The sequence below is a fragment of the Eptatretus burgeri genome, chromosome 3 (assembly GCF_056783735.1).
Source record: "Eptatretus burgeri isolate ZD-2024b chromosome 3, Ebu_testis_v1, whole genome shotgun sequence".
Taxonomy (NCBI): domain Eukaryota; kingdom Metazoa; phylum Chordata; class Myxini; order Myxiniformes; family Myxinidae; genus Eptatretus; species Eptatretus burgeri.
Window position 1 is genome coordinate 76,085,101 of NC_140963.1, and position 27,504 is coordinate 76,112,604.

General features: G+C 42.8%; 1 protein-coding gene across 8 annotated transcripts in view; it reads right to left on the minus strand.

Moving 5' to 3' along the window:
• ORC2 (origin recognition complex subunit 2) overlaps positions 1–27,504 on the minus strand; it is a 177,388-nt gene that overhangs the window by 103,706 nt on the left and 46,178 nt on the right. For 3 of the 8 annotated variants that reach the window (XR_015056262.1, XR_015056261.1, XM_085874030.1), the window contains exons 6-11: positions 21,492–21,585; positions 16,705–16,851; positions 16,360–16,531; positions 16,195–16,256; positions 7,979–8,097; positions 7,558–7,663 (exon numbers count right to left, since the gene is read on the minus strand). Coding sequence is in view for 3 of the 8 variants with exons in the window: in XM_085874030.1 (XP_085730156.1) it covers positions 7,580–7,663; positions 7,979–8,097; positions 16,195–16,256; positions 16,360–16,531; positions 16,705–16,851; positions 21,492–21,585 (678 nt within the window). In the remaining 5 variants the exon portion in view is untranslated. Of the gene's footprint in view, positions 1–4,379; positions 5,493–6,124; positions 6,427–7,426; positions 7,664–7,978; positions 8,098–13,774; positions 14,002–16,194; positions 16,257–16,359; positions 16,532–16,704; positions 16,852–21,491; positions 21,586–27,504 lie in introns of those variants that run through there. The other 5 variants (XR_015056260.1, XM_085874029.1, XR_015056264.1 and 2 more) reach the window with 5 other exon arrangements.

A 27,504-nucleotide genomic window follows, 5' to 3' on the forward strand; every position in this document is an offset into this window, starting at 1 on the left:
TAGAATTCAACAACCCACTCAAATTAGAAAAGCAGAATATCATAGTTCTTCTTCTTCAAGCGTATGTCAGCTATCATTTTGTTAAGGCGCGACTATGCTGCTGATGCTGTGCCATTCCAGTACGCTGGTACTCATTTCGCCGATCTCGGAAGGACGAGTCAATCCCACGTGGTGTTAATTCAGTGGTCAACGGGGCTCAAACTCAGGACCCTAATACCCCAAGCCAGCCACCCCAACCACTAAGCCAACACCAGGCTTATAATTTCATGATTGAATATCAGCGATTGAATCGATTTTTGATGTACCACAATACTATTTACAGAGCGTTGGTGCTGCCGAAGCCATTTCTTGGCAAGGGTTATTCTGAGTGGTTTGTCATTGCCTTCCCAGCAATGTTTGCCCATGATCTATCCTTTTAAATGCTGAGCACCACAAAGAAAGCAGCTTGTTCCACTTTCTTTATTTTTTATTGTTTTTAAGGTCTTTGGTGTGACTCAGATGGGGTTTGAACCACCAAGCTCCCAGACTCGGAGTGGATACTCTGACCATTACGTCACCGAGTCTGGTTATTGAACATCTCAACTTGTTATAAGGTTTTAATTTTTAGGGACCCGCTTGTAAACATTGTGTCTGACTTGTATTTATAGCGTTGTCAATTGATTAAGTACTGTGCATCGTTTATAACTGAGCGAATTCCAATTTGAAAAAAATGGAAGAAAAGCAGGGACGAGAGGAACGATTAGGGAAGTGTAGGAGAGAAGAGAAACGTTGAGAGGTGATTAGAGTAAAGGGTTGGATGGGAAGGATGGAGCATGATTGGGGAGAGCATTCAAATTACGCCATTAATGAGTACGTAATAAATAGACGGACCCACATCGTAGATCTTGCTTTGTCACAGGATGGCTTGCTGGTGGAAGCGTTCTTTGAGCATGTAGATGTGGTGGGCATGTAGATGAGAGGGTGTCGGGGAAGAAAGGTGGTGGCGGAGGGGGCAGGAGTGAGTGGGGTGGTTGGAGGCTGTGGGGTATTGTAACATAACATGACAGGTACTGCTTCTGCCTACAATATGAAAATAAAAATTTTTTTCTTTGTATTACAACTTTGAACTATCCATGTTTAATTCAATCTTTAGTGTGGACATTTTCGGCCACATTTCAAGGATAATTATCTGATTAGGTAATTTTCAGAAGTATCAGACGATACACATATATATATATATATATATATATATATATATATATATATATATATATATATATATATATATATATATATATATATATATATATATATATTCGTTCAATTGATGACTAAAGTGCCACAGAAATGTCAGGCTTAAAGAGATAACATTACACACCATGCTCAATGATGGCCAGCAGGACAGCTCCATTGGTAATGTGCTCGCTCTTGCGTTGTTTTATCAAGGACTCGGGTTCCTGATGAAAACCGCAGCGCGAGCAGTTTCCACTGTTGTGTGCAACACACTATCAAGGGACATTTAGCAGGCTGTCCAGCCTTGTTGCACTCACTTGTGAACTACAAAGATCAACGATACTCCACTGTAAGAGCATGAGCGGCAAAATTGGCTTTTCAGAACGAGCACCTGGTTCATTGTGACCCACTTTTCCTTTTTAGTACTTTCTGGGGCTGCTGTCCCCCGAGATTCGAGCTGCGATTTGTGAGCCTCCACCAGTAATCAAATTGCTTTCACAGTGAAAGGCCTGTATGCTGAACAAACAGCAGAGAATAATGTCACATGTAACGCAGAGGATAAAGTCAATCAACCGTGAGAGTCCGACATTAAAATTGCCACTGAGCAAGGACAGAATGAACAAGGACTCCAAAGCAAAAAGTTTCCCAAACCGCGGCCTTGTAACAATCAGTCTCAATGCAACTCACTGGATGCATTGAACGATAAGCAAATAACCGTAAGGCTAATTCTTACAATACCATTTCTTACTCATAATAAAGAGCACTTTTACACTGTAGATATTGACGAGCTTGAAGCATACTTCACTGATGAACATAAAAGGAGTTTGGTGTGCTTTTCAATGGACTCGTAAAGGCACCGAGCCAAACACCAAATGATTACAAAATCACACAGTGACAAACAGGCAAACGAACGCGTAGGCAGAGGGCCAATGAATGAAATTGCACAGGGTGTTCCAGATGAAATGGCATGATTTTACACATCATGGTGTATGGGTAAAGTAGAAGAAATCCCAAATGGGCAGGCACTTCTAAGTATTTGCTCATAGCTACCTTAAATAGGTTGGACAGAAGGAAGAGCTGGATTGGGCAAAGATGGTAAAGCCATTTTGCAAACGAGTGAAAAGAGTAACGAATGAGTGATTTCACTCTGAAAAGGCATGTCACACTAAATGAGTAAGTGGTATAAGACAAAGATACCCTGAATCCAGATATCTCCTTGGATGAATAAAGCGAATAATCCTTTAGGGGAAGGGTGAAATCCTACATTTTTGGTATTACATCACTAACAGAGGAGGGAACTTTGCAAATTTTATAACTGGGAAAACAAATGTGCATTGGACACCACCAAGCCCTCTTCCCCCCCCCCCCCCCCCCACAACATCCTTCCCCCAGCAGATCTATCCCTGTCTGTCTGGAAGACTGACTGGGTGGTTTTACTTTGCTTTCCCAGTGGTAGCCAGGGAAGGAATTTGGAATTTGGCCGTGGTGAACTCACGTACTCTTCGCGAAAGACACAATGGGATTTTTTTAACGTCGCTACAAGAACATGTCCCAGTAAATGTTTTCCTGACATAAGGCCTTGTGCAATACAATCCATTCAGGAAATGCCTCTGAGGCACAGAACTTAAACAAGAGTTAAAATCGAGGTGAGTTAAAATCACAACAAGAGAGAGAGAGAGAGAGAGAGAGAGAGAGAGAGAGAGAGAGAGAGAGAGAGAGAGAGAGAGAGAGAGAGAGAGAGAGAGAGAGAGAGAGAGAGAGAGAGAGAGAGAGAGAGAGAGAGAGAGAGAGAGAGAGAGAGAGAGAGAGAGAGAGAGAGAGAGAGAGAGAGAGAGAGAGAGAGAGAGAGAGAGAGAGAGAGAGAGAGAGAGAGAGAGAGAGAGAGAGAGAGAGAGAGAGAGAGAGAGAGAGAGAGAGAGAGAGAGAGAGAGAGAGAGAGAGAGAGAGAGAGAGAGAGAGAGAGAGAGAGAGAGAGAGAGAGAGAGAGAGAGAGAGAGAGAGAGAGAGAGAGAGAGAGAGAGAGAGTGAGAGAGTGAGAGAGTGAGAGAGTGAGAGAGTGAGAGAGTGCGAGAGTGAGAGAGTGAGAGAGTGAGAGAGTGAGAGAGTGAGAGAGTGAGAGAGAGAGAGAGAGAGACAGACACAGACACAGACACAGACACAGACACAGACACAGACACAGACACAGACACAGACACAGACACAGACACAGACACAGACACAGACACAGACACAGACACAGACACAGACACAGACACAGACACAGACACAGACACAGACACAGACACAGACACAGACACAGAGAGAGAGAGAGAGAGAGAGAGAGAGAGAGAGAGAGAGAGAGAGAGAGAGAGAGAGAGAGAGAGAGAGAGAGAGATAATGAACTGAGATAGCAAGGATCATACATGACACGCAAGGATCATACATGACACACGAGGATGTCATCTGCCGAAGACATGATGAGGTTTATCGAAAGGCCAAGAAGCTACAGAAACACCATCCATAAAGGAATAAGAAAAAGAAGAAAGTTAGAAAGTTTTGCCAAATACTTTGTAAGGAGAAAGCAAGGATGATGCAACAAAGAACCTAACTCGATTTAAATCAATGTATTAAGAAGGCAGATCATGAATACATGTAATGTCCAAATAGTCGCTAAAAATTCCGTACGGGCCATATCTTAAAATGCATAACCAAGATTTATAATGTGGGATCTTATGATGAATGTTGTGAAAACAGCATATTTATTCACCAACGTATGAGTGGCATTACTTATCGGCAGCATTTAGTGCTTGATGCTTGCTTTGATGATCAATGGCACTACTTGTAGGCAGCATTTACGAGAAGACTCCCAAGTCGTCCGAAGATGGTGGTGGGCTTTCAAAACAATGCAGTGTCTGTTACTCTTGATAATACATAGTATAGTAAGGTGTTCCCAGATTTAGATCCATTTTTGGTGGAGTGATGATATACCTCCAAGACAGAACTTAAAGGTTGTGTGGTTCCGAGGAAGACACTGCACTATGACGTAATCAATATGGCACTTTCAAAATGACGCAATCCGTCCAAAGACCCCAAGCAACAGCGATAATCAGGGCACGCTAACGTAGAAATGTGTGCAAAATAAGGATTGTTAACTGAAATGGCTCAGAAAGCTAAAAAATAAAAATAAAAATAAAAACTTGGAAAAGTGCATGACAGAAAGAGGGTGTATGCCTCTGCACAACAAAAGAGAGGGAGAACTTTCTCAGCTTGCAGACAGAGCTGAGATCTTGCAGATGCCCGCACTGCAGACTCCCGATGATGTGGACCGGTGTAAAGCCGAAGAACTGTGGATGGGTATGTGCTACCCAAACCCTCGACGGTTGCTCCCAGTGAGTGGATTTTGAACCTTGCGGGAGTGGCTCTTGTGAACATGGCAGGCTTGGCTGGGACTTAATGGGCGGTTGCATTTGGAAAGACGATTCTGTGCGTCATTACAAAAACAAAGTGGTGGCTACCAACTCTTCGACAAAGGACATCTTCATGATGTGAAAATACACAAAGCTTTTGTCAGCTATATTTACGTGGGGGCCAAATGTAGCAAGCAGACACCATATCTGTTTTGGGTGTTTTTTTAACACTGATGAGAAGGTCATATCATATACAGGGTAATTTAAAATCAACTTTAAAAATTATATTTACTTTTAATCAAGAAAAGAAGTGTGTGTGTGTGTGTGTGTGTGTGTGTGTGTGTGTGTGTGTGTGTGTGTGTGTGTGTGTGTGTGTGTGTGTGTGTGTGTGTGTGTGTGTGTGTGTGTGTGTGTGTGTGTGTGTGTGTGTGTGTGTGTGTGTGACTGCTCGCTTTTATCAATCAGAAATGCTCGGAACTTGGCACATTGCATCCACTGACACATCTCATATTTACATCTCGGAACACAATAATTATGGTGAACCACTTTGAAATTGCCACTCTTTCATTTGAATGGTGAAAATAATGTTAAAGCGACTATTTGACTGATAGATTTCATGCTATCAATAACAGTTTAAAAGTGCCCCAACTAGCAGAAGTGAGTCACTAAAAACGCACGCACAGCACATGCGTGAAAGGTCTCGTTTGCATTCATACGTAGTTTCAAAGTCCCATATTATATGGTATGAGCTTGTTGAGCTGGTGGGTGTTGTTGAAGAAAAGTGACTTGTTTGAACAACTCGTTTTCGGCACACCAACATCTCAACTCAAACTCCTGGATTCAAAAGTCCTCAGTCTCATTAAAATGAACCAGGATAACACTGCAGCTCAGGACCTGCTCTCACCCACCATATACGGGATTATGACTTCTGTCTTCCATGAAATCGTAACCATATATTCCCCATCTATGTGTTTTCTCCATCCCCCCCTAACCCTCACTTTCCCCATCACATGTTTACATCAAATAAGTCCTTGGCAAGCATTCATCATTACAGCCGGACCACCTCCCCCCTCCATTTACTTAATCCCTTTCATGTGTAGAATCACCTTCCTACATCCATCCTTCCAACCCTCTTCTGCCTTGCAACCTCACAATGAGGATACCATCATCTCATTTCAACAATCCCTGCACAGCTATTTGATGACATCTCAATTAGTTGGTTATTTGTTCTGATGTTCAAACACTCCATCTCAAAGTCCCCCATCACACTCAATCTCCCCACTCCCTCACCTCCGCACCCCCCAACATTCAGATGCCAGAGCCAATATGTGACGCTTTCTCAATTCAGGTTCATCCATGAGCTTCAAACTACATTTGCAAAATTATAAAAACAAAAGGCAAATATATATATATATATATATATATATATATATATATATATATATATATATATATATATATATATATATATATATATATATATATATATATATATATATATATATATATATATATTGCTTCAAATTAATTCAAAATACAGGGAAATTCTGACAGAAAAAACAAAGTTGTACACAAGAGATTGCATCTTCATGCATATAATTATAAAGTGCAGATAGTGCAACCTTAAGATCCGAGAACTTCCCCAGTAGATGGATTGGACATGGTGGGCCAGTCCCCTGGCCTCCATTGCCTTCCGATGTGAAGCCCTTAGACTTCTTCTTGTGGGGCAACAGTGTGACGAGGGATGCGTTGGCCAACACGTGGATTGAAGTGGATTATCGCTTGTATGTGCAACATGCCACTAAAGGTGGATACATGTCGAAGTGCACTGAAGAACAGAATAAACTTTATAAATTGTGGGACAGAATGAAAAAAAAAACTGCATCAATGTACCTCTTTTGGTTTGGTTGGAATAAAACTTTAAACCGGAACAAGACTTTGTGGACCGTCCTTACTTCGGTCCTCAGCCTAAAATGATCTTCCTATAATCAATATTAAGTTTACCCAATCAATAATAAAAAAAAATCAATAGGTTGTTAACCTCATTATACTGTCTTCCTTTGCCTGGTGTTGGCTTAATTGTTAGGGTGGCTGGCTTGAGATCTAAGGGTCTTGAGTTTGAGCCCCTGTCAACCATTGAATTAATATCAGGTGGGGTTGACTCAGCCTGCCATCCTTCTGAGGTCGTTGAAACGAGCACCAGTGTACTGGTAATAGGAGCACTGCATCAGCAGTGTAGTTTCACCCTCAACCAGCAGCCACAAGCTGCACACGAAGAAGAAGACTTCTTTTCTTTAAGTGCCAAGTGCATACAACAACCAACTCAAGACATTCCTGATCGAACCTCCCATGTTTTTTTAAATCTTTTTAGCTCTTAACAAGTGCAAGAATACATGGCCTCCTCTATTTATTTATTTTAGATTGTGGAATTTTTACCATGAGCTTCCACGAGTTAAACATTCATTTGCATCAAACTCGTCTCTTAAATCCTTCACAACAAACTTCATGAGGTTTGTTTGCATCAAACTCATGTTGCTTGTTTTCTTCAACTACACTGCATCTCTGAGATTGCCCCATTTAACCATTATCTTTCCTTCTAAAACTCTATACACCTCCCCATTTCCACCCCCCCCTCCCCCTCCCCCTCCCCCCCTCCCAAAACATGTTACCTCTTCCACCATTTTCCTAGAGTAATCAGCATCCGTTAGTTACGCATTCCATATTTTGTACAACTACTCACATACTTGGTTTTACTTACACATGAAGATAAACATGATGTCAACTCCACAGCTACATCTGCGTTGTGCATCAGAGTTGTTCGAACCGCATTTAATGCATCAGAATTTATTCAAACAATCGATCCTTTCAACATCGTTGACAAAGTTATTGTAGAAAACACAACCAGCTCTGCCCGAAGTATGACGGTGAGAGGAACTGAGTGCAAACCAACACAACCTACATGTCTCCCAGAGGACTTCCCATCACGTCTCTTTCTGTGAATCCAGGAAATCTCTCAGGGTTGAAGTATCAATGGGTATGCTGAGGTATTCGACACCATCGGATCCCTGCACCACGCGACGATATACACACACACACACACACAAAACACGGATCTGGGTCGAAAATAAAACTCCTCATTTATAGGGTGAAGGTCAAACAATAGAAATTGATGTTAATAAACGAGCTCGTGTCATTTTTCTATTTCGGAACTTGGACACAAACAGCAAACAAAGAGCATGCACTTAAAATGTATGAAAGATGACGAGGTAGGGAGACTCCTTTGATGGAGAAAACTTGTCATTCAACTCACAGCAACTCAGCCTTACTGGCCCTCCCTCAGACCCCAAAAAGAAGCCAACGTCCACTCTTCTTGGACTTACCTTCTTAGTGCGTACAAGTCGATGATCAAGAAATTCGGTGAGCTGGGCACGAAGGGCGATGTCGCTGCTCACCAGAAAAGCCTCACGGCACTGCTGGTAGCAGCTTTGGAATGACAGACCTGCCAATTGTGAGGTACGGTCAGCATTAACCTTATGCTTCAAGAGGACAAGCTCACATTCAGAAATAAAAAATTACCCCCGTGTGGGGGTGACGGTCATCTCTATAATACCACAAGTTCTCAATGTTCAGTTCAGGTAACCGCGAAACAGTCCAAACTAACCGTTTAGATTGAAATAGTTCACAGAGATACACTAGGATAATACTACTAATGACATGATTAATAAATATGTATTGTTCATTTAGTACCCGGATTAACACATCAGAATCAACAGTAAGTGCAATACGTGGTTTTCCGGTCCGTCCACTCTCTGGGGACATTTCACTTCCGGTTGTAGAAAAAAACAAAAAAAAATAGGCTTAGCTCTCGGAGATTATGATAATCCTGTAGATTATTCTTCACTGATTATAATGCAAATTTCAGAATGAAAATTGGTCAAGTATTTATAGAGATATTGAGGTTTGAAAAATCGTTAGAGCTAGCAAATTCATTAATTATTAATTCCACAGATGTTTCGTGACACTGCACAAAGTAACATGTCAGGCATGAAAAAACATTTTGTCTGCCAGATTCATTAATTATTCATTCATTAATTATTAATTCCACAGATGTTTCGTGACACTGCACAAAGTAACATATCAGGTATGAAAAAACATTTTGTAAGCCAGATTCATTAATTATTCATTCATTAATTATGGAATGTACTCATTGATATATTAATCAGAAAGCCCGAAGCATGTAGCATAATTTATCACTTATCCCCTCATCCGGGATCCGTGGTCTCGCCCCACAGCCTGCGGCCCTATGTCCGCCGGTGATTATGTGAGATATCGGCACGATCGAGAGGAGCCTGCGAATCATCCCTGCTGATGCACTGAATTGATGCAATCGTTCGGCCAGAATATTCGTTGTCAAGATGTTGCATGATTAAATCACCAATACAGTCACTCGAATTTATACCGCCGACATACTTCTTAACAATCACCTTCGCCCCAGAAACCACAGTCAATCTGAACCACGCTGGCCACTGCTCAGACGCCATGACCGAACTACTGCGCAGTTCTACTACGCAGTTTGGTTAAAGATGACTCGGCATTTTGGCGCACGCGCACGAAATTATATTTTGAAAATAAATGCCAACGTTTACATTTCGGGTTTTGAAACATTTGCACATTCGGCGGAAAATGTATAAATATAAAAGGCTAAAAATGTGTTTTATATTTTATTTCATTTCTCCTTCCTTCCTTCTTTGCGAATCGCATCGGCGTTTTTGGCCATCTTCCAGATCACGTGACGATCAAACGGGAAGGAAATTAAAAAATCTGTCCAGTTAGATACAAGATAATATTTTTTACTATCATAATCAATAAACAGTTGCCAAATATCTTGTAGAATGGCAGACTAGATAGGTTTTGAAAATGGCGATTTTTATAACTTACGTGACCTGACCTCGTCCCTGACCTTGAACCCGGACAAAAGTTATACCGTTGTGCAACACTCATCGACCTCTACCCACATACTGAGGCCTAGGTCACATTTGCTCTACAGCGAGGATACGGTGGCCGTACGCCCTCTGAATTGACAGAAACGTGTGGCGGCCGCAGAGAAACTGAGGTGGCCTCAGGGAGGCCCTACGCCGTTTGGCTATATTTTACAGGCCGTACGGGCGCCGTGGAATTATAGCGCGGAGTTATAACTTTTTCATTTCTACGCTCGCCGTAGCAATTCGACAAGCCAAGCTATGATGTAGATGTGTTCTACGTCGACCGTACGTAGGGCGTATGGTGGGCTTGCGTTATTCGTGCGGCTGCCGTAAGCTCATCTCAATGAAAAATGAATTTTCCCAACCCCCAAAAAATTACAGCGGCTGCACTATTTCCACGGTCGCCGTACGGTGGCCTTGCGGTCTGTGTGACTACCTGCGGGCAACGCAGGGTCGACGCACGGTTCCCCTACGCCCGCTGTGGACCTACGTACGGCCTCCGTGGCAGTCTGCGTCGACCGTGCGTCCACCGTGCGCTCCCGCTAGAGATCGGAGTATTGGTGTTTGCCTATACCGTGGTGCCCCCAGAATCCCAATTTAATTCGTTCCAGGAGGCTGTTCGGATTGCAAAAAGTTCAGATTCCAAAAATATTTTCCCAATAAGAAATAATGGAGTGAATTAATCTGTTCGTGGACCCAAAGAAAACCCACTTTCAAGACACTTTAAACTGAAATTCCCCATGTTTAAGGTAAATAAGATGAGTAAATGACCTTCGGTGGTGGTGTATTGTATGTAAACTGGTACAATCACCACATCCAAAGGTCCACACAGGCTCGAGCTCCGTCCTGGGTTCCGATCGCTCGCGCACTCTGCGAGACCGCTGCCCCCAGGGCAGCTCATCAAACATGATGCCCGCAGAACCACAATCACTTTCATCAAATGCATCGGGCTGACGTAATCATGGATATTCCACATTACAACTGGTTTTGCAGTGAAATTCAATCCTTGCCCGACAGTCCGTCACACCACGTGATCGGATTGCTTTTTTTGTTATTAATTACAACACAAGATGATTAAAAAAACACACATCACAAATGAAGGTGAAAACACGAGGTAAGGCCTAAGTCACATTTGGCACAGGGGCCGGAGGGTCTACAAAATGTACGGGCACTAGTAATTATAAAGCGGCCGCAGTATTTCCACGGTCACACGATGTAGCAGTCACATATGTTTTTATTTTTCGGGGATGCAGGGCGTATTTATAAATTGTGGAGACCGAAAACGTGAGGGTGCCGTACGGTCTTTGATTTGATGTCGCACGGTGACCTTAAGGCATTCTTGCAGCGGCCATAGAATTTTCAAGGCAGACGCAAGGTGCCCACAAGGCGACCGCAGGGGGACCCTAAGCCGAATGTGCGGCCAGACGGACGGTAACAAATGGGTTAATTATTTATTTATTTATTTATTTTTACCAGTTCTTTTGTTTCGGCTTGTTGAATTTCTACGGCGAACATAGAAATGAAAAAAGTTATAACTCCGCGTTATAATTCCACGGCGACCTTACGATCTGTAAAATATAGTCATACGGCGTAGGGCCACCCTGAGGCCACCTCAGTTTCTCTGTGGCCTCCGCACGTTTCTGTCAATTCAGAGGGTGTAGGCCGCCGTATCCTCGCCGTTGAGCAAATGTGACTGAGGCCTAAGGTATCGATCGACACACGAGAGATGCTTTCACGAGGACTTCCACCGACGAACTGAATGAACAAAGCGCGAAGATGCGGCTCAAACAGGTGGGGTAGACACGTGAACAAACATGAACGCTTCGTTGTGTTCGGTTTTTTAAAATGTATTAGGTTTTTAGGGCAACATTTTCTCGAAAAAAATTGTTCGGATTCCAATTTGTTCAAACAATGGGGCGTTCGGATTCTGGGGGCACCACGGTATATTATAGTTACAGTATATTCAGTTATATATACTGTTATATTTTTATTTCAGTAAAAAAAAGAACTGGTATATATACACACTCGTTACCGTCCGTCTGGCTGCACGTTCGCCTTAGCCCCCCCCCCCCCCGCGGTCCCCCTGCTGTCACCTTGCGGGCACCTTGCGTCTGCCTTGAAAATTCTATGGCCACCGCAGCGACGCCCTAAGGTCACCGTGCGACATCAAAGCAAAGACCGTACGGCACCCGCACGTTTTCGGTCTCCACGATTTCTAAATACGCCATGCGGCTACCCAAAAAATAAAAACATATGTGACTGCTGCATTGTGTGACCGTGGAAATACTGAGGCCGCCATATAATTGCTGGTGGCCGCACATTTTGGAGACCCCACGGCCGCCGTGGCAAATGTGACCTAGGCCTAAGTTTCATCAAGCTCGCAAAGAAAAATTGTTGACGGACGTACGGACGGACGGACATTTGGTCCGGCTTTATTAGGTCATCTCGGTAGAGATGACCTAAAAAGGTGAGGTGATTGAACAACAACAACAACAACAACAACAACAACAACAACAAAAAGAGTCAACTGCACCGGGATTGACAAAAAGCCAAAGGTTTTCACCGTAAAACAAAGTTCCCACGATGCCATCTGATGATTGTCCTCCTCATGCTGGTAAGATGGTGTTTGATCCTACCCAGAGTTCAATGTATCAATAAAGTTTCCTCCTTTCTCCATGATAAATTTAATGAATAGTCCCAAGTGGAACAGATGCTCACCTCCCGATGGAGGGCGGTCCTAGTTGGGGTGCATTCAGTGATAAAGTTGATTTTCAGTTCGATTCGATGAAAAAATTATGGGCCTGTGGAGGCTGAAAGGCCCGATAACATGATTGTATTCATGCAGTGAAAACTATGTAGTATGAGCGAGTCCTGAATTGATGAAAAAAATGTTTCATACTTTTTATCCAGTGAGAGGACCCATAAACCCATTTATACCCTAAAGGAGTGTAAAAGGATATAAAGTGGTCTAAAAAGATCTAAAGGTCCAAAGGGTACATTCCATTAGTAGTTGGGGTCGAAAGGGTCGAAAGTGTCAAAAGGGTCTTAAAAGGACAAAAAGGGACTAAATAAAGGACAAAGAGGACTGTCCCCTCTCTGCAACCCCTCCCCTTTCCTCCTTCCCCCTCCCCCCACACACCAACTCTCTATCCTCACCTCCTTTCTTTCACGTTCTTAAAGGAAAGAGGGCATTAATGACATCAAGCGGTCAAAATTTAATCGAGGTGATATTAAATTATGATTAAGATCAAATAAATTGAGTCATTAAGAGGTTAAAATTGAAATAACTATGAAACAGGTAAAACTACCAAAATCACGAATCACTGTTCACTTTCCTCTTTTTCACCACCTTTGGAATTAGCTCCCACACTCTCTTCAATCCCATTCCTCCCTCCAGGCCTTCAAAATAGCTGTTCACCACCACCTCTATTATCACCCCCCATCCAAATCCTCAATCTTTTCTACCCCCGTTAATCCACCCCAAACCCATCTCCTTCAAATTCCCTGCTTTCCTTCCTGAAAGTCCCTGTAATATCCATTAGGGTGTTTCATATTGCAACTTTTTTGTGCTAGTCAAGTTGGCTACCCGTCGTAGCTTTCCAATATGGATAAAAACCACACTCGCCGATTTTTAGAATTTTCCTCCCAAAAATGGCCACCGGCGGCTATTTTTTCCAGAATGGCGGCCTTTTTTTCGCGTTTTGACACAGAAATCGACTCCTACACCTGCTAAAATACGTTAATGTTACTTGATATGTGTATGTTTGTAGATGATTATGATTGCTATGTCTGCTAGCAGTCGGGGACTAGACATTAGGCATCCAATATGGCGGAAAATCCAAAATGGCGTCCAAGATGGCCGATTTTTGGCCACTGGAAAGTTGTTCTCTCCGATGTGGGTTCTAATATGTCTAGTTATAGGTTTTTGGTTGTGCTGAATTCGTTTTATGCTCTAAAATGCAGTATATCTGTCACAGAGACGTCTGCAGGGGTCATGCTCTCGCGTTAAGAAGTAGTTCTTGCAAGTCCGAAGAAGAATTTTGAATATTCTCGCCCTCATCGATATCAGAAAATAACAATTAAATATTTGAAGGTCAAACATGTATTTATTTAACATGTATAGTATATACACGAATTACTAGTATACTAATGCCATTGGTAATTGACACCGCAATTGGTAATTTTTGCTCTTACCGATTCCAACGTGCCCACAGATGAGTGAGAAACGATGGCAAAACTGTTGCATCAGACACCTAGACTACCTCATGATCAACTCAGCTCAGGAAAGCCAAAATTTCCGGCCGTGGATGAGAATGAGAGTAGTGACCTGTGTCTCAGCAGTTTCATAGATGACGACTCGTGGCGGTTATTCAATCTTCTTGAACTATATGATGTACTAGATGTAGAATGGATGTGTGAGCCTGCAAGCACATGGCCAGAAAGTGATGGTTACCAAAAATTCGCAAACTATGTGCACAATGTTCACATAATTAACGACCTTGCAGAGCGTGGAATTAAGTTGATTTCAGATTTTATAGACAAAACGAGGGATGAACAGTAAAGGCAAGCTTTGCTTCAAGTGGTTGAGTGACACATGCAGAATTATTCTGGATACACGAAATCCACTCTTCAGAAAATGTAGATAACTATATGAAGCGAAGTGTGAACATTGATGTTTTTGAACTCTGGAAATTTTAATTTGAAATGTCGCTACAGCCATGTATGCCATGCCATGGCCAATATTATTGATTATCAAGGCTGATAGGCACACATACATGAATTCATATTAGAACATTCATTATGGCATTAGTATGCTAGTAATTCATGTATATACTGTACATGTTAAATAAATACATGTTTGACCTTCGAATATTTAATTGTTATTTTCTGACATCAATGAGGGTGAGAATATTCAAAATTCTTCTTCGGACTTGCAAGAACTACTTCTTAACGCGAGAGCATGACAACCGCAGACGTCTCTGTGACAGATATACTGCATTTTAGAGCATAAAAACGAATTCAGCACACACAAAAACCAATAACTAGACATATTAGAACCCACATCGGAGGGAACAACTTTCCAGTGGCCAAAAATCGGCCATCTTGGACGCTATTTTGGATTTTTCCGCCATATTGGATGCCTAATGTCTAGTCCCCGACTGCTAGCAGACATAGCAATCATAATCATCTACAAACTTACACATATCAAGTAACATTAACGTATTTTAGCAGGTATAGGAGTCGATTTCTGTGTCAAAACGCGAAAAAGGCCGCCATTTTGGAAAAAATAGCCGCCGGCGGCCATTTTTGGGAGGAAAATTCTAAAAAAAAAAAAAATTAAAAAATTAAAAAAAAAAAAAAAAAAAAAAATCGGAGAGTGGGGTTTTTATCCATATTGGAAAGCAACCACAAGTAGCCAACTTGACTAGCGCAAAAAAGTTGCAATATGAAACACCCTAATATCCATGTTGTATACCACGTGTTCCCTGCCCCAATCTCTCTCCCTTCCACAGATCTCCTAATGTCTCTGTTCCCCACTGTTTTGTCCTTCCCTCTCCCACACCTCGTCTGCTGTCCCCCTTGTTGTGTGTCATGTGTTAGCTCTCATTTGAGCCTGGACAATGCATAAAAATTAAATAAATAGAATATTTTAAAAAAAACAACACTTTATAAAATTAATTCACAATCTCGTGAGATGACGGAATATCGCGAAATGTTATGGACATACAAACATTGATTACATTTTCAGTTAATCAGCGAATTACCTCACCACTCGGATGGAAACTTAAAAAGGGGTCCATTAGTTTTTGCACATCGACGTCATGAATCATCACGCTGAGTTTCAAAACGATCCGTTGAGCCGCTAATGGACCCACTGTCTGACTGATGAAAGGACAAAAGGACTGACTGACTGGACATCGTTATGGCTTTAACAGCTCATTTCGACTCTGTCGTAGACAAGCTAAAAACACAACAGTGAACATGTATGAAGACCCATGAATTAATGCGCCCACGGCACAGCACGCTTGCTGCACTCCAACAGGCGGAGTACCCAAAACCAATATTGACATTTTGACCACTACGTAGTCTTCATCTGGAACATGTCAAGACAATGGTCGAAACTCTAAAGTCTTGCCTTCCTGGGCAGCCTTTATCTCTCTTTCTCTGCGGTCAGTGTAGCAAATTTACGGCCACAGTCATGTGCCGTGTCCACTGAGGACCTGATTCATACGGCTGCAACGTTTGACCAAAAGTGAAGTCAAAGCAGGAATTTGTCATTTGTTAAGGGTACCGGTGATAACTCACCAATGTATAAAGACACTGTGGGATCTTTAATGTCCACTGACTAATTCTAGCAGACAAGTCCCAGATAGCACCCATCCAGGAGAGGGGGAGCTCTCATTGATGTAATGTACTCTACCTGGAAAGAAGCAGGGTGACAGTTTATCATCAAGTTGGGAATCAAACCTCGATGAGACAGCTTGACGAAAATTACACTCCACCTTTGAGCTATACTAGCCATGTCAGGTACTTGCGCTAGTTGGTGGTGTTCTCACTTTTGAAGTAAAAGGTGTTATCTTTGGTGTTTGTGGAAGCAGGTAAATCAAACTTACCTAGGTAAGATGTGGTGTCCTTGTGTTTCAGCTGGTATTGTGCCAAGAGGGCAAAAATTCCTCTGAAGGCCACATGACAAAATCAGGTCAGGAAACTTAACAGCATAACCCAGCAAAAATGGTAATATATGACTCCACATAGCCATACAAGAAACAGTTGCATACCGAGCATTTGGTGTCAGGCTGTGTAGAACATGTCTAAGTGAACTCAACACCAGGGTTCCAGAGGAATGAACTAGCAATGACTTTTCATAGGCCGTCTCCTCAGTGTATGCTTCAAATGTTGGAACGTCGAACCATAGCCAACGGAACTGCCCCGCACGCCCCTGGTCCCAAACTGGGCACAAGGAGAAGCAAGGCACAAATAAATTACAAATGACCTGAAATGTTCAGCTCTCAACCAACTACACTCAAGTTGTCAAAGCTGAGTACTTGAAGCAACGATTTATTGTTCATTAAAAGGGTGTGAGTGCAAGGTTTACAATGAACTATCAAAAGGGATGTTTTCACCAAGTGGTGCATTGACGTGGTCAATTGTTGCAATGATGTGAATCCCAGGTAGAGTTGCCAGCTGCGCAAACCACTCTTGAGTACGAGAAGCACGCAATGTTGGTCCATCCACATTGTGTACCAGAAGAAAAAGTTCACAAGCACCCTCTAAACACAAACACCAAACTCAACGTCAACCTGTCGTCACTGGACACGCACATACAAAAACAAAATCACAATAAAACTGCAAACATGTTCTGATCACGTCGAAACAACTCTCTAACTGTATTTAACTGAGTGACAAAACAAAGTTTCACAATTTGATGACAAAATTGTTGGGTGCCAGCCACATTTCTATTGGCAATATTGTTATGTGGAAAGTGGGGGGGGGGGGATAGATCATGTTGAGAATAGTATGGACCATGTGATCACGTCGGTTAGATTCCTCTTGCAATAGCTATTTGTCTAGAGGTTAATCATATTTTAAAATGTGCACAAAGGAGGCAGTGAGTATTAACTGTAAGACAGTATCGAATGCATTCATTGTGCCAAACCTCCTGTCAGGCAAGGCTGGGTGAAAACTTGTGGCATACAAGACGAAAGGCACAAAGAGAGCACATAACACTTTTAAAGGAAACAATCATGAACTGTTTGGCCGGTGCACCGCAGGATATAGTGACGAGGTTGGCTGCGTAGCCTTGGAGAGGGGCATAAGACTGTTTTTTGGGGCCACCACATGGGTTGGGATGGCCTGCAAGAAGACAACGGCCACAAGCGGCGGATGACCAATCACGGCACCCGTTGCCCATGGAGGCGGTCCCAGAATTGGCGAGGGCCATGGCTGCGCACGGCAGCTGGTACTGGACTTTGAGGAGAGTAACATCTCTCATCTCTTTGCTTTGCCCTCCCAGGAAGTCATCCCTCTCATCTCGCCTCCTTAATCGCCATTTTCTCCGTTTCATTGCTTCCTGAGCCACACTTCGGCCGTGCAGCGCTGACCTGCACGATCACACCATTGTGGAGCCCCAAGCAGCTCATGCCAGTCACAAGCCCTTGCCTGTTCAATTTACACACCCTGTGAATCTGGTATTTGGCACCTTTAGGGGATTAGTCTGTATTTATTTAGTTCTCCTTGTATACAAGTTTGCGTGTCCCCTCATCCATATTCGTGCCTGTCGCCAGCTTGTTTCATTCCATCATGTTTTTACCATCTTGTCTACCCTTATCCCTGTATTCTCTTGGGAGTAGTGGGAATATTGATTGCAGTTTCGTAAACACTGTTTCGGTCCTTCGTGGGGTCTTATACTCTGGGTGCAGACGGTCTGACGTAACAATATTTTACCAGTAAAATGGTTCCATTGAATGTCACTATCAGTATGGTAAATGTTACATTAACGTCATTTAACCGCTATTTCTGGTTCGGGTAACATTTCCCTTGAAAGTGCATATATATAAATGAATAGGCAGTCGATAAAACACACATGAGTTTGTAACAACTCAATTCTGCTTGCAAGTCTATTTGGATGCATTTGTGTTTCATCCCGAGTACAACAATATAAACCCATAGATCATGGTTGGCAATGGAGAATGACATGAGATGGTAGTGTACTACCTGCTTAAAACTCTCAATGGAAGAGTGGGATGATTATCAAGGAAAGGGTGGTAGAAATAATGTGTTCGTCCGAGAGGAACTGGAGAGGGTTAGAGGGTTGAAAGCTGAGAGAGCAAAACTGGAAGAGGTGGTAAAAACAGAAAGGCCACCAACCTGTCTGCTATAGCAAAGCACCATATACGTCTTTGAGGTAGATGCCACTGAAGTTGAGAGCTTTGGATTCCACAGCATCCAGAAAATATAGGTGACAAGTAGGTGCACCATCTGGAAGTGAGAGTGCCAGTCCAAAGTAGCGGTACTTGCCCAAAGTGGGGCTTCCAGCTCAAGGAAGAGAGCATACACATTCCATTCAACTACAGAGAAAGGCCTTGGAAGTTGGGAGAAATCATACTTCACAAAGGAGGACTTGGCGTGACAGAGGATGCCAAGTCTGTGGCTGGCCTTGAAGGCTCGCTTGGTTACAAGGTCTGCTTAGTAGACGTGATGGCTGATAGTAAGCTCAAGATATTAAACCTCTTCCAATGGTTGATTGTGGAAACATACACGAGTTTATGAGACTATCCTTCCAGAGAGACAGGATAAGAATATGAGATTTGCTTGAAATGAATGACATATTCTACTTGCCAGACCAGCATCTGATCCTTTCCAGGCCTGCAGAGGGGAGTGGGGTTGCTCCCATCCTGTCGTTGGGATGGAGTACAGAACTGTATAAAGTTGAATCATCTGCAAAGAGGAAAACAGGGTTATCTATAGCAGCAGATATGTAATTTAAGTGCATGAGAGACAAAAGTGTGCCCAAGAACTCCAGCCTCAACTGCAAAAGGAGATGACAGGATGCCATTGAGAGCCGCATGTTGAAAACTTGACAGGAGGAAGGTGGCAAGACAGGAATGTGAGTGATCTTCGATGCCACAGAGAGAGAGAGATCTTGGAAAAACAGACAGTGTTAGGAAATATATTATAACATTCTATTTTTCCAAATTCTCAGTTTCAAGTCTACTCAAGAAATTGCATACATAAAACAAGAAGAGGAGAAGACAGATGGAGAAGATTATGGAGAGAAGGGGAAGAGGTTATGCCTGGTGTTGGCTTAATGGTTAGGGGGACAGACTTGGGACCTGAGTGTCCTGAGTTCAGATCCTGCTCAGCTGTTGAATCAATACCAGGTGGGTTTGACTAAGCCTGTCATCCTTCCGAGGTCGGCAAAATGAGTACCAGATTGCTGGGGTGATTGAGCCATTCGAGTATCCTGTGTCGGAGTGGTGACTCATCCAGGATTGTGCCCAATAGCCCAGGAGACCACTTCAGCAGCACCGACGCACTGCACAGAATATGGTCCAAATGGATGGATGGATGGAAGAGATTTATGAGGAGATTGGAATAATATAAGGAGGGGAGGGAAAAGGGGAATTTTCATGTATTGGGCATATGTGGGAGGTGTGGTGAGAGAAGTACATTTAATCATCATTTTGTAACTTATAACCTGCAGCTTTATAACTAACGAGACGACCCTTGAACCCATTGGGTTCCCGTTGTGACAGCTTGGTTGATAAAAAAAATCATTAAAAAAAAGATAGCTCCAGCGAACTATACCACTGAGGTTGTTTGCATTGATCAAATAATCCCGAAGAATACTTGACTGAATCGGGAATTCAATTTTTAATAATCTTTTTCATTGCCCGATTTGAAAGAAACTCGATATTGCGCGTCAATGTGAAAAAAAAAACGGAGAAAACAAAGTCGAATAAATTATTGTGCGTAATCTATGAAACACAATTTTATTTATTAATGAACACGGAAGTATTAGATCAAAATGGCGATGTTTATTTTAGGCTTAAAAATAAATCGTTCTTTGTCGATACTAAATGTTTGAGATTTTAAAATAAATCATTTCAAGAGAATAAAAAAAGATAGCTCCAGCAAACTATACCGCTGAGGTTGTTTGCATTAATCAAATAATCCCGAAGAGAACTTGACTGAATTGGGAATTGATTTTTTAATAATTTTTACGTCGCCCGATTTGAACGAAACTTGATACTGCACACCGCAGGAGAATGGTGAGTAATGTGGGCCGAAAGTTTTTGCGCTATCGTGTAGCGTTTTGGCTGTATTTCTGGAAAATACATACATTCATACATACATACATACACAGTGCGAGTCAAAAGTAGTGCACAAATTCTGTTTTTTCGGCTGTCAGATTTTTTCTGGGAAGTCATGTTGTTAATAATTGTCTTGCAGATTATTAATTTTTGTAATTTATTTATTTTTGATTTTGTTTTGCAAGTTATTGCTGCGAGTTTGGAAAGCTACTGAATTTGCACCAAATTGAACCATGAATTACCTTTAAATGAATCAACGCATTGCGGCCGTGAAACATTGCAGTGGTCAGATGAGGCATGTCTTAAGCTTAATGGCACAAATAAGACCCAATTGTGTCTATTGGGCTGCGAATAACCCAAGAGTGACAGTTGAGAAGGAGGTAAATTTACCTGGAGTGACAGTTTGGGTAGCCATATCTCCATGAGGGATAATTGGACCCTTTTTCTTTGAGGGATGTCACGACAGAAATTAACCTGGATATGCTGCAAACCTTCTTTTGGCCCAGGGTACAAGATCAGGACTGTTATTTCCAGAATGATGGAGCTCCACCTCATTATGGACGTTATGTTAGTCAGTGGCTTGATGAAAACTTTCCCAGAAAGTGGATTGGCCGCCGTGGTCCGATTGAGTGGCCGGCACACTCCCCAGACCTTACACCTCGAGATTTCTTTATTTGGGGGCTCATGAAAGACCTTGTTTATTGTGAAAAGCCTCATACCATTCAGGAATTGAAGGCTCAAATCACTGCAAAGTTTGAGGAAATTGATATCGAACTTTGCAGACGTGTGTGGCGCTCTGTGCCTGCTCGGCTGCAATTGTGCATCAATCACGAGGGGGGGGGGGAGGGAGCACTTTGAAAATTGCAAGTAAAACAGCTTGGTACAGTTCTGTAATAATTTTTTCTTGAAACATATCATTCATTTATTTCTACCTTCTTGTACACTGCAATACAAATGGCAAACAAACAATCAACTGACAGAAATCGGGCACTACTTCTGACTCACCCTGTATATACAAGATGAGAGTTTTAGTAATATATAGATAGCACAGGTTGAAAGTACAACTACCAAAAAACAGGCAAATACTGTGTTCATACCTGTCCCAAAACTCCTCTTTACTGCTTCCAGCTGCTCAACACTGGTATGAGGAACAGGAAGTTCCAGAATCTCTTCCAGAATCAAGGTCAGCACCTGCACAGTCATGATTTTTGAAATTGCTGTGTGTTTATAACATATCATTAGAGCACAAAGGCACAACATATCCAGGAAATATTATCCAAAATCACCTATGGTTTCACCAAAGTGTGCTTGACAAAAACTGGCAGCCAATTGTGAGAGTTCTTTATCGGTAGACAGTGAAAAGGTTGCAGATTTAAAGAAAAATAATGTTTGGTGTAAACTGGAGCAAAAGAAGGGAGAGTAAGAGCATGGAAGAGGAAGTTATAAAGGAGGAGGTTGTCAAAAACATAGCAATATATATATATATATATATATATATATATATATATATATATATATATATATATATATATATATATAGTTACGGACCGGGAGTCAGCCGCCAACCGACCACTCTGAACGGAGCCGCAAGTCGAGTCGGTCCGACCGATCGCCCGGAATATAGATCGCCGCCCGGATAACTCCGAGCGACGGGTCCTTGTACAAGAACCGAAATACGCCAATCGGCAGATCACGTGGGGTAGGGTCGATTGCCAATCTTCAATTTACCTAAATACCCACGTGATCCAACTATCGGGGTATTCCACCCTCGACGGAACTCGTACGGAACAAAGCGCTGAGGCGAGCTTGTCCGTGCGCGATTCCGAGCGGCATAATCGCCGAGAACCAAAGTCGGTCCAAATGTCCCCCTATTACGGCAAACCAACGGCTTTCTAACTCCAACACAAGAAATGTTCAGTCAATGAGGGAATGGACGCAACGAGCAGGTTTACATTCACACAAGGACATTTATTATAATAAAACACGTATGCAATTATATAAACAACAAAAGCAAAACAAAAGAACTACAACCGTCGACTTATTATGTACAGTCATTTACACTTAACAGCAGTTCCTACTTATTAGACGGGCCCACGGACACACGTACGCACAGACACACACACACACACACACACACACACACACACACACACACACACACACACACACACACACACACACACAACGGTGGCTGAGGCCTTTAATCACGAGCTCCAGCTCTGAGGACAAGTGAGCTGAAACTCAGAGCTTGACTCGAACCTTTCCACCTCGTGTGGTCTTCAACTTGTCCGAACCCCGGCTCCAGCGAGAGCGAGCTGGATCCAATCGCCGCAATCCTTCCCGAGCTCCCGCGAATCCTCCCACGCTTCTCAACACATGCTGGTGAGACGAGGCGCCGATCCTTCCTGTCGATCGTCGCTTCCCCGAGGACCCAACTCCAAGAAGAGGCCGATGCGTCGCACCAAGCCGGGAAATAAAATGGAGAACAAAAAGCTCCAGGAACCAAGAAGAAGAGGAAGAAGCCTCCACTCACAGCTCGAGCCGAACAACCGACTCAAGTTCCTTCCAAAACAAAGCAGCAGCCGAAGCTCACTGAGCCAGCCGAAGCAAAAAGCTTCCGAAGGCCTCAAGCCAAGCAGGACCCGATGGCCTGCTGAACGAATGCTCTCTCCGAAGCAAAAAAAGCTTACTCCTCCCACGAACTCTGCACACGGGACTCAGAACGGGACTCTTCACGAACTCTGCCATGGGACTCCCACGAACTCAGCCCTACCACGGGACTCCCACACAAACAAAGAAAGGATCTCCCCTTTATCCTTCCCACCCCCTCCCCCGCACCCGACGTGACTCATGCCCTCGTGATCCACCCCTCCCCACCCCCGCTCAACCACGGGTGGGAGGGAGTTGTTGACGTCACGGGATGGCAGGGTTCTTCTTCCTCTTCGCAGAAGAGAGGGAGGGACATCTCCATTGTTCGCTCCCTAACGATTAAATCGATCCGTAGCGCATCTAATCGATTTCAAGACATTGAAACAATGGAAAGTGAGCTATCTCGGGAACATGCACTTATCGACATAGCTGACTAAGGGAACCTGTATGTTGTGTGCAATTGAATTCCAAATTCGTAACAATATATATGTGTGTGTATATATATATATATATATATATATATATATATATATATATATATATATATATATATATAATAAGTGTGTATGTGTGTATGTGTGTATGTGTGTATGTGTGTATGTGTGTATGTGTGTATGTGTGTATGTGTGTATGTGTGTATGTGTGTATGTGTGTATGTGTGTATGTGTGTATGTGTGTATGTGTGTATGTGTGTATGTGTGTGTGTGTGTGTGTGTGTGTGTGTGTGTGTGTGTGTGTGTGTGTGTGTGTGTGTGGGTGTGTGTGGGTGTGTGTGTGTGTGTGGGTGTGTGTGTGTGTGTGTGTGTGTGTGTGTGTGTGTGTGTGTGTGTGTGTGTGTGTCATTCTCCTCCATAACCCTGAAACCAAGCAGCCTGAAAATTTGTATGCTTACTAAGGCCAAGGTCACATTTGCCACGGCGGCCGTAGGGTCTACAAAATCTACGGCCACTAGCAATTATACGGCGGCCGCAGTATTTCCACGGTCACACAATGTAGCAGTCACATATGTTTTTATTTTTCGGGGAGCCGTACGGCGTATTTAGGCCTAAGTCACATTTGCCACGGCGGCCGTGGGGTCTCCAAAATCTACGGCCACTAGCAATTATACGGCGGCCGCAGCATTTCCACTGTCACACAATGTAGCAGTCACATATGTTTTTATTTTTCGGGGAGCTGCACAGCGTATTTATAAAGTGTGGAGACCGAAAACGTGGGGTTGCCGTACGGTCTTTGATTTGATGTGGCACGGTGACCTTAAGGGTGACTGCAGCGGCCATAGAATTTTCAAGGCAGACGTAAGATAGCCTCAAGGTGCCTGCAAGGCGACCGCAGGGGGCCCTAAGGTGAACGTGCGGCCAGACGGACGGTAACGAATGGGTTAATTTTTTTTTTTTTTTTAACCATTTTTTTTTTTTTTCGGCTTGTCGAATTGCTACTGCGAACGTAGAAATGAAAAAAGTTATAACTCCGCGTTATAATTCCACGGTGACCTTACGACCTGTAAAATATAGCCAAACGGCGTAGGGCCACCCTGAGGCCACCGCAGAAACTCTGCGGCCGCCGCACGTTTCTGTCAATTCAGAGGGCGTAGGGCCGCCGTATCCTCACCGTAGAGCAAATGTGACTTAGGCCTAAGGGAACTCCAAGGTAGTGCATGAGTGAGAAATGGGTGTTTGAGTTAATTAAAACACGCCTTTTGAAGATAATTAACGGCCTTATTTAATGATCCTTTATCAAAGCTCAACCTTGGTTACCTTGCTGGGGTCTTAATTTGCAAAACCTTTTTGACCTGCTCAACAATGACTTGATTTGGAACAGACTGCAATAGTTTCTCATTCACTTGCCTCACTCATTTCATCAAATGTCTGATCATCATAACTATGAAATCGCTGGATACATTGCAATGCTTACAAATGCCTGGAGACGCCAGCGTTGTGGCTTTATTTCATTTTGGGGATTTTCCGCACATGGCATAACCTCGAGAATCCCCTGCTCTCAGCCAAATTTCAAAATTTAAACTTCTTTATTGACTTCAGTAGGAGCTCCGACTGCCATAGAAGTGTTCATTTGTCCAATTCAGACATTGCCTGACATTCCCGATACATGGGGATGCATAACCGATTGGCGATCACGAATCGCTTGCCAATACAGCTGTTCCTTATCAACCGCTTCATTGGAGTGCTTAAGCTACATGGCGAGTGCTCCACAATATTCGCACTGTCACTAAATATATTGATTGACTTGAACAAAGTTAAGGGCCCACTCGCCTGTGTTTGGTCCCGTGTTATCATGCAGTGCGTCAGACAGTCGCTGGCTCACTGAAAATGTGCAATTTTATTTTACACCACATTTCCCCTTTTTGTATGATCTTCTTTTATTCTATGACCTGTCACTTCAGCATGGATAGATACACATAAAAAAATATCACGTTTCTTCAACCGTGTCATTGGAGTGCTTGCTTGGGTGGTTAGGCCACTTAACAAGCGCTCTGCAAGCTTCGATGGAGATACCGTGGTGCAGTTCTCCGTGAGCACGTCTCCGGAGTGAGGAAGGCAAGACACATGATATGACTGCAATGAATAAAAAATGTTTTCAGTTAATGCAAAGTGATGGATTGACACATCGTGGCAGGATACCGAGAGGTACACACGCTTGCTCTAAGCTGTCTAGCCTGTGTTTGAATCCACACCCAGCTATAAAGTCATCTCGGTGTTTCACAGGCAGGGCGATTCATCAATGTATGTGCCCTCTCTCTGATGGCCGTTAAACTGGACGTCACATCTGCCGGCATCCCATCTCCATATATATATATATATATATATATATATATATATATATATATATATATATATATATATATATATATATATATATATATATCTCCGTCTCCCTCTCCGTCTCCCTCTCCGTCTCCTTCTCAGTCTCCCTCTCCGTCTCCTTCTCCGTCTCCCTACCTCTGTATGCATGCATGCAGGCAGGCTTTTGCCAAGTAGAGCGAGTGGGGTTTAAATGCTCCGGCCCAGTTATCGACAAATATTTTACAAATATAGACAAATATAGAAAATCGACAAATATTTACAAAGGACAATAATCAGGATATAACAATGCGTGAGGTAAATTAAAGTCTCAGTCGAGGCGCCTCGACACACAGACTTAAATACATACAAGAGGAAACAAAATAAAAGCAAAGCAAATCCCTCCTTTATTCTGGCACTTAGCTTTGTCCAGAGATGGTCTTTGTGGAATTTGGAATTGAGACGAATACGAGAATCGTGCAGTCTTCTTCATGCGTCGAAGGAAAGCCATTTGGTCATGCCCTGATATTTCACACCATCTCCAAGCTATGCTCTCGACCGCGTGCGTCGTTTACTCTGCACTCAACCCCTCTTCATACCGAGCTTGTGCGTGCGCTCTCCCGATATCTCAACTCTGACTGACATCACACCGAACCCCCGTTTCTTCCTCCGGGGTGTGGCTTGCTCGCACGAAACCAGGGAAGGCGGGGCCTCCACCCGCTCGGCACGTTTGGCAAGCTTCTGATGTCACGCTCATCAATCATCAGCCTCAGGGGGTGTGACTTCGCCCACCGTCATGCTTGGAGGCAGGGATTCTGCCTGCTCGATATGTTTGGCTCGCTTGTAAATGCAAAAATGTAGGAATAGGTTACAAGGGGGGCAATCACATACTGGGGGAACGTATTTGTAATCCCTATGTAATTAACAAGGCACCACCTCCCGTGTGGTGACACGTAACACTTAAGCTCAGTCTCCCTACATAGTTACATCGAGATGTCTCCTTCACGTCCATGGATCAAACAACTCCATTCACTCCTAACTTTCCTATTAAATTCCTCCATCTACCCCCACAACCGTAACAATATATACATACATACATATATATATATATATATATATATATATATATATATATATATATATATATATATATATATATATATATATATATATATATATATATATATATATATATTCGGCAAATGTCGTCTGTATCTGTGTCTGTCTATCTATCTATCCTACAGTGAAACACAGAAACTATCCTCGGAGAGAAAAAAAAAAGAAAAAAGATTCAGCAAAAGTTGCTTCAAATTCATCCAAACTGACGGGAAAATTATAATTTTTTTCAATCTGACCGAAAATTGAACCTGAGTGGTCTAAAAGCAACAGAGTGCTGCTTTGAGTGCTCACAATTTATTTATTTTTTAATTTTATTTGCAGTTAAGAAACATGCCGCAATATATTTGCTGTTAAGAAATATGATGATTTTGGAGTTTCACAATATTTCAAAAAAAATATTTCACAGTACAATATATTGTTACGTTTGTGGGGTAGATAGAGGAGTTTCTTCGGAAAGATGGGATTGTATAGAGTTTCTTGGTCCGTGGATGTGTAGGAGACATATTGATGTAAATTAAATCGGGAAACTGTGAGCTTAACTGTTACG